The sequence below is a fragment of the Pseudorca crassidens genome, chromosome X (assembly GCF_039906515.1).
Source record: "Pseudorca crassidens isolate mPseCra1 chromosome X, mPseCra1.hap1, whole genome shotgun sequence".
Lineage (NCBI taxonomy): Eukaryota > Metazoa > Chordata > Mammalia > Artiodactyla > Delphinidae > Pseudorca > Pseudorca crassidens.
The window spans coordinates 48,779,437-48,791,722 of record NC_090317.1 but is presented as its reverse complement, the minus strand read 5'-3'; the positions used below and the strand labels follow the sequence as shown (position 1 = coordinate 48,791,722).

At 40.3% G+C, this 12,286-nt stretch overlaps 1 protein-coding gene across 1 annotated transcript in view; it reads left to right on the top strand.

Annotated features, from left to right (window-relative positions):
• Positions 1-8,867, top strand: part of DIAPH2 (diaphanous related formin 2) — an 891,422-nt gene extending 882,555 nt beyond the window's left edge. Inside the window, exon 28 of the mRNA XM_067724059.1 lies at positions 3,538-8,867. Coding sequence (XP_067580160.1) covers positions 3,538-3,602 — 65 coding nt within the window. The 3' untranslated portion in view covers positions 3,603-8,867. The remainder of the gene's footprint in view (positions 1-3,537) is intronic.
• Positions 8,868-12,286: the final 3,419 nt, after the last annotated feature.

Below are 12,286 nucleotides of genomic sequence, written 5' to 3'. Positions count from 1 at the left end.
TAAACAAATCCACCAATGATAACAAGCACTAAAAACTAAACTAAGATGAACATAAAAATCAGAAACAAATCAGTTACAGACCGCAAACCCCAAGTCTACAGTTGTTCCCGAAGTCCACTGCCTCAATTTTGGGACAATTCATTGTCTATTCAAGTATTCCACATATGCAAATACATCAAGTTGATTATGGGAATTTAATCTGCTGCCTCTGAGACTGCCAGGGAAAATGTCCCTTTCTCTTCTTTGTTTGCATAGCTCCGGGGGTTCAGCTTTGGTTTTGGCACCATCTCTGCGTGTACGTCACCCTCAGGCATCTGTTCCCTGCCCAGACAGGAGGGGTTTACAGCAGCAGCTGATTAGGGTGCTCTTGCTCATTCAGACCAGGGAGAGGGAGGGGTATGGTAGTCATAATTGGAATGCGGGACCAGCCTGCAGCAACAGAGGCTGCTGTGACTTTGCAAAAGCCTGAGGCGTGCCATGTGTTCTTCCAGGGACGTTGTCCCTGGATCACGGAACTCTGACATTGGCGGGCTGCACAGGCTTCTGGGGTGGGGGTGTGTGGATAGTGAGCTGTGCTTGCACACAGGATTCTTGGTGGTAGCAGCAGCAGCCTTAGCGTCTCATGCCCATCTCTGGTGTCCGCGCTAATAGCCGCGCAGCCACGGCTCACGCCTGTCTTTGAAGCTCATTTAGGTGGTGTTCTGGATCTCCTCTCTTCATGCACCGCAAAACAATGGTTTCTTGCCTCTTAGGCAGTTCCAGACTTTTTCCCAGATTCCCTCCCAGTTAACTGTGGTGCGCTAGCCCCGTTCAGGCTGTGTTCACTCATCCAACCCCAGTCCTCTCCCTGGGATCTGACCTCCGAAGCCCAAGCCTCAGCTCCCAGCCCCCACCCTCCCTGGTGGGTGAGCTGACAAGCCTCTCAGGCTGGTGAGTGATCATTGGCAATGATCCTCTGTGTGGCAATCTCTCCGCTTTGCCCTCTGCACCCCTGTTGCTGCGCTCTCCTCCGTGGTTCCTAAGCTTCCCCTTCGCCACTCCCTGTCTCTGCCAGTGAAGGGGCTTCCTAGTGTGTGGAAACTTTTCCTCCTTCACAGCTCCCTCCCAGAGGTGCAGGTTCTGTCCCTATTCTTTTGTCTCTGTTTTTTATTTTTTCTTTTGCCTACCCAGGTACATGGGGAGTTTCTTGCCTTTGGGGAAGTCTGAGGTCTTCTGCCAGCATTCAGTAGGTGTTCTGTAGGAGCTGTTCCACGTGTAGATGTATTTCTGATGTATCTGTGGGGAGGAAGGTGATCTCCACGTCTTACTCCTCCGCCATCTTGAAGGTCCCCTGCTGCCATTGTTTCTAGTGTCATTTTCTCATAAACAATGTTGGAGATTGACATTTCAAAAATACAGGTGATGGCCTTTCAGGATTGCTTCCACTTATAATTATCTCATATACATAGGTACCAATTAGGTACCAAAAAAATTTTAAAGAGAGAGAGACAGAGAAGGAAGGGAGGGATAGAGGGAGAGAAGGAGAGAGGAAGGGGCGAAATATAGAATAATTCTCTTTTGTGTATGCCAAGAGCTGGATTTGGGCCATCAACCAGTGTTTATCCTGCCTTCCAAAAGCTTCAGTCTCCTTTCCCCAGTTCATTTTGACTTGAAAGTTTATTTTCTCACACCAGATGCTACCAAGAAAGTTACAGGTTGATGTGAATCCTGTCATCACTTCATTTACTGCTGCAAGGCTAGGTTTTTGTATGTGGTACATCTCTTGAATCCAGTGGGCAGTGAGTGGTGGTATGGGGTACCAATAGCATTCCTGGAGTGAGTGTGGATGCCAGCTGACCTTAGTGTGTAGGACCACCAAGGCACAAGCCTTTTTTCTGAGCTGGGACAATCCTCTGTGAATGGTACCATCATTCTCATATCTGATAGCTTTAACACTGAATACTTAAATGCTAGCAATGCAATGGTAGCCATCATATTATAATCTCATTTGTAAATGTCTTCTAAGAAGTCCCAAACCAATCTGCAAACCAGTGACATCTAAGTAATAAGCCCTTTATCTAGGAATGTTATCTTGACATTTTTAGCTGAATTGTGATCCATATCACAAACTAAATAATGGATTTTTTAATGGTATCTTTAAAAGGATGCCCAAGTAATCTATCACTCAGATACATCTCTGAATAGAGAAAATATCTCTTTCTTTCTCACCTCTCAGTGATATTATTGCATTATAAGGCACTTTGAACTTATGGCTGGTTGGTTCAGTGCACTCATTCTGTGGTGTTAACGAGGCCAAGGTTATGGAGGCCAGTTAGCTTTTGCTCTGTGTACTGACCACAGACTACCCGGAATCACTCGAGAAACACTAGCACAGATGAGAAAGATCCCATGGCAAAACCTCAACATTTCTCACAGTCCATCCTCCCCATGGGACAGGCAGAATGTGCTCCTTGGGTATGCTCTTAGGGAGGAAATGAGTAGGAGCCTGGGAGGCCCCAACATCTACCTCTGAACAAAGCAGGCCTGACATTTAGGCATTAACTTTGCATTATAAGCCCCTGTCATACCATTGATTTGCTGTGTAACCTTCATCACTAAAGCAGAGATAATAGGATAGAATGAAATGTGCTTACCTCCCGGGGATGTTGTGTGAATTAGCAAATTAACGAGTGTAAAGTGTTAGGATTTATGTAAGTGCTGGTAGTTGTCATTATTTCTAGGGACCTAGTCTCATTCTAAATAGAGAATCTAAGTGCATTATGCTTTTTTCAGAAAGGGATTTTCACCGACATCAGTTGCATTTAAGCTGAGCATAAAACAGAGGTGATAATAACATAGTAGTGATCATCACAATGCAGAGCTGTAAACCTTTTTCCTATTAAAGCTAAAACTATTTTCAGCAACTTTCAATGCTTTCCAAGCTTTGTGCCAACAGTTCTCTCTACAGTGATTATTTTTCCCGTGACGGGTGAGGGGAATGGGACCTATTCATTATTCAGTCCCATAATGACTATATAATGTATTGAATTTGTTTACATCACATAATCAGGCAAAGACTTGGTAGCTGATTTGATTGCCATATATTGCAATCATTGTAAAAAATAAAAACTCTTTTTTGCTCTGCCCACGCTGGTGTGCGCTAGAGATAGCCAACATACAGATTGAAAACTCATGGGGAATTGAAGTGCTTTCCAACAAAAGGCACTGTACATAGATCCTTTCAATTTAACATCTTTACCAAGGAATTTTGTTGTCGCCTGCTATTTCCAAGGGGACTGTGCTTGAGCGAATTCTTCCATTTCTTTTATCACTCTGACTTCACTTACCAAGAAAAGTCATTTAATGCTGATTTCAAACTCTTGAACTCAGCCTGGGAGCTGCAGCATGAACGCCTCAGATCTTGGCTCCTTGTTATTTATATATTCATTTGAAGTAATTTTTCAGGACTGTTTGAAAACCTCTCTCAACCTGACATCACGTAACAGCTGGGATCTAAAGCTCACCATGTTTTTGGTTCTTTTTCTCTTTGTCTTACAGATAACAGACGAGTACCTTTGGAAAGGTCACGCTCTCGCCACAATGAAGCTATCTCATCTAAGTGATTCCTGATGCCAAAGAATATGAAAATACTTAAGTAAACAAAATCATACATTTTGGGAGGAACAAAACATGCACTCAAGGGATGGAGAGGAAATAAGTACATTTCTGCAAAGATCAAGCTGAGCTGGATGCAATAGCGTGCATATGTAAAGTTATTGCAAGACTCCTCCCACAGTTAGTTATACTAATACGAACACAATTACCAGGATTATAAAATACATTCCCTTTTAGTGTAAAGATGTGTATTATTTGTTACTGTGTGTGGCCTGACCGTGATGATGAAAAGTGTAAGAAATTGAAGAGTTCCAAAGACTTTCAAAACCATTCAGTCTGTCAAAAATGTATAATATTATTACTCAAATTTGAAGTCACCCCCCCCACAAAAAGAAAGGAAGAAAAGAGAAGAAAAAGAATAGAAAGAATTAGTCAGTGTCTACTTCTGATTCCTGTTATATAGAAAAGGAAAAGGCCAGTAAAATGTGTGTGTTTGTTAATGGTTTGGAAAGGCACTGATATTGCACACTCTATAAAAGAAGCCATTTTTGGAAACTCAGAAAAAGTACTGCTTCACCCCCCGTCAAGTTACTTAGAATCTTATCTCAAGTGAAAGTTGATGGATTCATCTGCTTCGGCTGAAATTAAACTTATCATTAATCTAGAGTTTCAGCATGATATTGCAGGCACTTATCATTGCTAAAAATAAGCCAGAAAGTTTAACAGAAGCAGTTAGAGAAAGTGATTTAAACTTTATTTAAAGAGGTATTTTCTAATTATGCACATATATCTACTTTATACAAATACTTTATATGGCTGTTTTTGAGAAAAACCTCACATTTTAATGTTTATGCTAGGGCTGAACCTGCAAATTCTGTTACCTTTATTCAGATTTTTAAAGGTAAATATTGCTCTCTATTCTCCATGGTTTATTTCTTCTCTCTATTGCTTCTTTCTCCCACACCCCCCTTGAAGGCAGGGAATAGAGTTCTAGGAGATCTGAGGGGAAAAATATTTCTCTCCGCAGGAGGCAGCAGAAAACTGTCCGAAAGGTCAGTTGTTTTATCTGCCTTTCTAGTCCCCTTTCCAGTTCCTCCGTGGTGATCTGAAGAAGAAAAAGAAATTACATGTATGTATCTGTATATATGTGTATATATTTATATCTCCTGCTACAATAATTCCACATCCCAGTGACTAAGTGAACTTCTCAATCATCATCATACTTATTTACCTTATATTAACAAATTCAAATGATGCTGCCGAAACAACTCTAGGAGGAAAAAACAGGCTCTACATTTTTCTTAAATAGATGAGGGAGGAGAAGTTATACTTGTCTATTATTTTTAAAAATGCATTGTAATAATGTGGTATAACTTCTCTGGACCAATCCATGCAGATGATTGTAAAAGATTTCTTATATGTATATTTCTTATAAAGAAAATCCTATTTCTACTTCCTCCAAAGTACATTATAGACATTCAGAAAGAACAAGAGACCGGCTTGGCAAGTCACTCCCTGAGATAATGTAACCAAGCGACCAATAGCTCACAGTTTCCTTTTTATAGACGTACAGTGATTCAAATTGCTGCCTTTTCCTCCAGTGCATTCTTACTTGGGTCTTATCCTTTACAAAGCTCTGAAGCTGCTACAATAGAGAAATCAAAAGCAGTAACAGGATCTGAGATTTTACAATTTTATCCTATCATCTATCTTAAGACACACACATATGCGCACACACACAAGTTTAAGGGACATATCAATTTCACACACTGTTTTTTTAACAATAACAACAGCAACAAAGATTTAGGTTCTACTAATTTATGTAAATACTTAATGTACGTATTTTTAACTTCACAAAGTCTTTTCTGAAATCTTCATGGTATGGCTTCTTTGAGTCTTTTGATAGCTTTTCAGACTGTAGGAAAATGATATTTTGAAATATTCACCCTGACTAATATTTAGGGGCATTTGCCATGCCATATTATCAGGCTGGTCAAGGTGGACATACTGATGAATATCACCTTTTCCAGATGTGAACTTGCCTTATTTTTTAGTTTGTGGGGAAAAAAAGTACTATTATTGATAAATTATATATTTGTATTTAGAATAATTCCACATGCTTTTCACAAACATTATGAGACCGTTCAGGGTCTTTCACGAAGTTCTGATAACTCAATTAAAGGGTTTGCTTCCCAGATTTATAATGGTCCTGCTCTAGCCATTTGCAGTTTTGTTTTAGATTGAAAATTATCACCAGAAAAAAGTACATAGTGACATTTTTAGTATAGAACCAAATTATACTAAAGTCTTTTGTTGGGTTTATTACTGCCACACGTGAGAAGCACCAATTTATGCAGATTTTCTTCAGAATGTTTTTTAAAATTGCAAAACCCTTTAAAATGTTTACTAGTTGTACTAGTTTCCTCTGGCTGCTGTAACAAATTACTACAAACTTGGTGACCTAACATATCAGAAATTTATTCTTTCATGGTTGTGGTGGCCAGATGTCCAAAATCAAGGGTCATGCTCCCTCCAGAGGCTCTAGAAGAAACTCTTCCCTTGCCTCTTCCAGCTTCGGGTAGCTATTGGCATTCTTTGGGTTACGGCCACATCTCTCTCTGCTCCATCTTCACATCACCTTCTCCTCTATGTATTTAATCTCCCTATGCCCCTCTCTTATAAGGACACTTTTGTTGGAATTTAGGGCCCACCTAGATAATCCAGGATAATTTCATGTGAAGACCCTAAACTTAATTACATCTGTAAGACCCTTCTTCCAAAAACGTAACATTCATAGGTTCTGGGGATTAGGATGTGGACATATCTTTTTGGAGGTAACCTTTAGCCCATGACAGTCTGCCCTCTGGACCCCCCCAAATTTATGTCTGTCCCATGTGCAAAGTATATTCACCCTATCCCAACACTCCTAAAAGTCTCAACCCTAAGTCTAAAATCTCATCCAAACATCTTCAGTTCAAAAGTTCCAAAGCTCACCTAGATCATCTAAATCAGCTATAGGTGAAAACCCTGGGGCAAAATTCCTTTGCATCTGTGAATCAGTGAAACAAGACATTAACAAGGCCCCTGTTTCCAGAATACAGTGGTGGGACAGGCATATGATAATAGTTATAGACGTTCCTATTCCAAAAGGGAGAAAGTGGAACAAACATAGAAAGGAGTCACCTGTCCTGATGATTTTCAGAATTTGGCCAGGCAGAATCCCCTTAGGTTTCAAGACTTGACAATAATCCTCCTTGTCTCAGGGCTACATCCTTTAGGCCTGCAGCTCTGGCCTCTTGGCCCATGGATCAAGTCTCTGCCTCTGTGCCCATGGCTTGTACTTCTGCCTCGAAACCTGCAGCTCTGCCCTAGGGTTGATCTTTTCTATCGAATGGTATCACCTCTTTGCAGCTTTATCAGCCTACTTCCTGCCTGTAAAGTTTTGGTAGTTTGACCGCCTTCTCTCATTTTGTCCTGTCTCTGTCCCTTTCAGGCCAAGCTGGAACTGTTTCTGCTGGTGTAACTTTCTCAACAATTTTGTAGGCTCCCCCTGTATATCATATTGATTTACTAGTGAGACAAGAGAGTCCTCACAGATCTTTGCCAGATAACACCACCTCTGTTCCTGGCTTCTACTGAGATGATTGAGTGGATCAGTGAGTGAGTCAATGCCTAATCTCTACAGCACTAGCCAAAGGTTATCCAGCCTTGGCTTTATCTCCAGAGCACACTAGCCACACTATCCTAACAGTGAATCTTCATTTTAGCATGTTTTGCAATCTGAATAGGCTCAGAATTTCCTGAATCATCAAGTGCTGGGTCCTTTCTGCTTAACAGTTCTTTCTTCAATTTATCCCTTTCCTCTTACATTTTACTCTAAGCTCAAGAAAAATCTAGGCCATACCTCCAATGCTTTGCTCTCAAATTTCCTCAGCTAAATATCCAAATTCATCACTTACAGATCTACTTTCCACACAACAGTTGGAGACAATTTGGATAAGCTTTTTGCCGCTATATAGCAAGGATCACCTTTCCTCTAGTTTTCAATAAAATGTTCCTCAGTTCCTTCTGAGCCCTCATGAAACGCGCCTTTAACATTCCTATTCTTCCCGACAGTCTGTTTAAGGCAGTCCATGATTTTTGTACCACATACGTCAAAATTCTTCCAGCCTCTACACGTGATCTAATTCCAAAGCCACTTCTACATTTTTAGGTATTTGTTACAGCAGTCCCTGACTTCCTGGTACCAAGATCTGTAGTTTGTTGCTGTGGTTGCTGTAACAGAGTACTCCAAACATGTTCACTTAAAACAACAGGCATTCATTCTCTTACTGTTTTGGAGACCAGAAGCCGTAAATTGAGGTATTAGCAGGGCTGTACTCCCTCTGGGGGCACTAGGAGAAAACCTGTTCCTTGCCCCTCCCAGTTTCTTGTGACTGTCATCATTCCTCGGCTTGTGGCCAAATCTCTTTCTGCTCTGTCTTCGTATCACATTTCCCTCTGTATGTCTAGTCTACCTCTGCCTCCTGCTTATAAAGACACTCGTGAAGGCATTTAAAGGCCCACCGGTTTATCAGTGATAATCTCCTCATTTCAAGATCCTTAACTAATTACATCTGTGAAGACCCTTTTCCCAACTAAGTTAACGTCGCGGGTTCTGAGAATTAGGACATCGACGTATCTTTGGGGAGCCACCTTTCAGCTCACAACACTAGTCATTGCACATAAATGTACTTTTCACATTTTGAAATGCATCCTTGGTGCTCAAGCCAAATTCAAGGTTGTCGCTAAGAGCTATTGTATGCACAGGCTACTGCATGCTTTGATGTTAAATGGCTGAACAGGCTATTCTAAAATTCAGTTGATACTTTTGTTACTGTGGCCAATTAGCTTGAAAAAATAATTGGTTCCAACTTTGAGCTCTGGTGTATCTTCTCTGCCCCTTTTATGGAGTCTTTGGCCAAATGTTTTCTATGATTAATAATGTAGGTATAAAACTACCTCTGATACAGAAGCGTTCTTTACAAGTTTATTTTAGATATTGTGAATCCCTCAGCTGAAAGGAGAGGTGACAGCAAAACCTGTTTGAATGGATATTGAGGGAGATTGTGCCCATACCAAGACACTCAGAAGTATTTCAGTAGCAGTAGAACTGTGGATTCATGTTCTCGTTTTGCCTCGGCATAAACAGCTGTCTCTGCAGGACCAAGAATGACTTACAATCTATCTGTAATGCATACTTACTTATTCAATAAAGTTAAGGTTACATTAAATGTTGTGCTGCCTATGATAATTAATACTAAGGATGGGTGAAAAGGCACAAACTGAAGAAGTATAAAGACGGAATGTAAGAACATTCTAGAGAAAGACAAATACCATATGCTAACACATATATATGGAATTTAAGAAAAAAAAATGTCATGAAGAACCTAGGGGTAAGACGGGAATAAAGACACAGACCTACTAGAGAATGGACTTGAGGATATGGGGAGGGGGAAGGGTGAGGTGTGACAAAGCGAGAGAGAGGCATGGACATATATACACTACCAAACGTGAAATAGGTAGTGGGAAGCAGCCGCATAGCACAGGGAGATCAGCTCAGTGCTTTGTGACCGCCTGTAGGGGTGGGAGAGGGAGGGTGGGAGGGAGGGAGACGCAAGAGGGAAGAGATATGGGAACATATGTATATGTATAACAGATTCACTTTGTTATAAAGCAGAAACTAGCACACCACTGTAAAGCAATTATACTCCAATAAAGATGTAAAAAAAAAATTGATGAAGAACATTCTAGAAGGAGAAGTTTCAACTTAACAGAAGTACAAAAGTATTTCTATAAGGACCTGGTCAGGTGGAAATCATGGGATATATTCAAAGACACGCCCACCTGTGGGAATCATAAGATTTTCTTTAAGTAATCTTCAGCACTTCTTGCCAGAGTAGTGGAGAGATGTTTGCACAACTTACTTAAAAGTCGAGAAAAGTCAGAAGGGTGATTTACATTCTCCAGAGAAACTGTTTCCACAGAAAAGGGTTTTCTACCGTGATTATAGAATGAAAGTAAATGGGCTTCAAATGCTCAGAGGGGTAAAAATCTGGAATTAGTCATAAAGGATTTTAGATACTTATTCTCTGGAGGGCTTTCAAGAGAATCTCTCATCATAGGTGGGCTGACTTGAAGATGGAGGGTTGGACAAGGTAATAACCAGGTCTATAAGTGATATGGTCCAAAGTACCTGGCAAGACCATTGTTTCCCTTGGAATGGTTTGCTCCAGGAATCAAAAAAAAATTGGCTTTTTCTCCCCCAGAGACCCAAGTAGGCAAACTCCTTTGTAGGGAGTCTGAAAACCTTAGTATCCACAACTAGGGGAATTTGAGCTTAATGCCAAGAGCTCAAAGGAAAATGGAAATCTGGAAATTGATATATATGCAATGCATGTAACAGGGTGTATAGTTTTGATTTATAGTAAAAAGAAAGCTATAGCCAAAGATCCCATTTACAGACTGAATTTATTTAGATGTCTAGAGTCCCAATAGCCACAAATAAAATATTATTATAGTTAGTATCCACTGCAGGGAAAAACAACTTGCAAATTCATGAATTGTGCAAATCACAACTTTGTTCCTAGTCCTTGGAGATAAGCCAGCATTCAGACTTTAGCCATGATGACCTTATATCTTGGCTAATAGAAGTTCAGCCAGTATTTTTACCTATATTTTGGCTAAGGTGCAGAAAATATTTTCACCTTTTGATGTGTATGAGCAAAGCACAAGGGCTCTTATTGTATTATTAGAAATATTAATAATAAACCTTCAACTTCTCTACTTCGCTAAAGGCTCCAGTGTGGCTATTCTAATCACAGTGTGCCTGTTCAGTGGACATCATTACTTTTCAGGACACCTTTATGAATTAAACACAGCTCCTGCCTTCAGGGATCTCACAGTCTAATGGGAGATGGCACAGGTACAAAAAGAACTGTAATTCAAAGTGGAAAGCACATGATCAGTGTCGTAAGAGTGGTACAGATAAGGCCTAGGGGAGTTCAGAAAAAAGTTGACTTAGGTGAGGTGGGTATTGAGGTGGAAAGCAGGTATCAGTATAGATTTTTTGGCACTGGTGGCATTTGAAATGAAATTTAAAGGGTAAGTAGGTTTGGATATGTCAAGTTTTTATTCATTCAGTCAAAATTTAATGAGCACCTACTGTGTGCCAACCACAATGCTAGGCTCTGAGACCATAACAGTGAACTGGACAGATGTGGGCTCTAGTCTCATGGAACTTAACGTCTTTTTGAGGAGAGAGGGAAGGCATGAGCAGAAGTACAAGCTTTGATGTGCATATGCAAGGAATATGGAGCAATTCGGTTGGACTAGAACTTAAGGTTCCATGAAAGGCAGCAGTGGTTGTGTGGTTTGGGCTTGATTTTATAAATGTTGGGGAATACTGAGGGATTTTGAGGAAAGAAATGACATGGAGCACTTAAGGAAGATGGTGATGGAAGCTCTGTGTAAGACAGATGGGAGAGGTCACAGAAGGCCAACTTTGTTGGAGGCAATTGCAATAATATTTTTTTTGCAATAATACTTTTGATAATTAATGAAGGCCCGAACTAGGATAGCATCAGTGGGACAGATCCAAGTAGCATCTAAATAACTGGCAAATCAATTAGGTGTTGAGGGTGTGAGGAGAGGAAAGATTCAAATCTGACACCAAGGTTTCAGGCCTGAGTGACTCATGGGCTACTTTCAACAGAAAAAATTGAACACAAGAAGAAGAGCTCATCATTGCAGTGATACCATGGATGTGTACAGCTGCAGCTCTGACACTTGATACGGTCCTACTATCTGTGTTGTTGAATGGCTCAAACAAACCTCGTGTACAAGTAGCATCAAGTCATGAAGACATAGAGCAGGCAGGAAAAAACGATTCCACACAAGAGCGTATTTAGTGATACTGTAGTGATTATGGTAATAAGGACCAGGGTTACCTCTCTAGGCTGTGTTTTTTCTTTCCTTTTCTTCTTTTCCCCTTTCTCTTTCCCTTTCCAGTCCCTTCTCTTTTGTTTTCTTCTCAATAATACTGAAAGTCAAAACACTGAATGGCTGTTCAAAGAAAGGAAAAACTGACAAAGATTGAGTGGACATTAAAATGTACTGATTCAGTTTTGGTCCCATACTGACAGGAAAGAAAGGCATTTAGATGAAGCATAATTCATGGGAAAAGCTTTAATTAGTTCATAGCTAGGACTTCTTAAGTGTCTGGTTAATATTTTATGTCATACATTTACGAGGTTCTTGAACAACCATTACTCTCTAAAATAACAGCAAATTCTCCTGTTTTACTGTTTTCTCAGGAATCTCTCAGACTTTCAAACTCTACTCAGGTCTATTCCCTTTACGCTAAATACCTTTCTACTCTAACAACCATATAAGGCTTCCCTCCTCAGTACATTCAACTGCTGGGTACATGTGACACTGAATGGCTTTATTTTAGCTAATATTGTTTTGTTTTGGAAGGGGACCTGGTTTATGAATCTGCTCCATCTCCCCCCCACCCCACAAATACCTTGTGTTATTGTCCCTTTGTTTCCCTACAAAAACCTGCATATCACAATGGGAATTACATTGAAAATAACCAAATCCTAAGAATTTTCTCTTTAAACAGTTTTTGGCAACCTGTGATATGTAATGG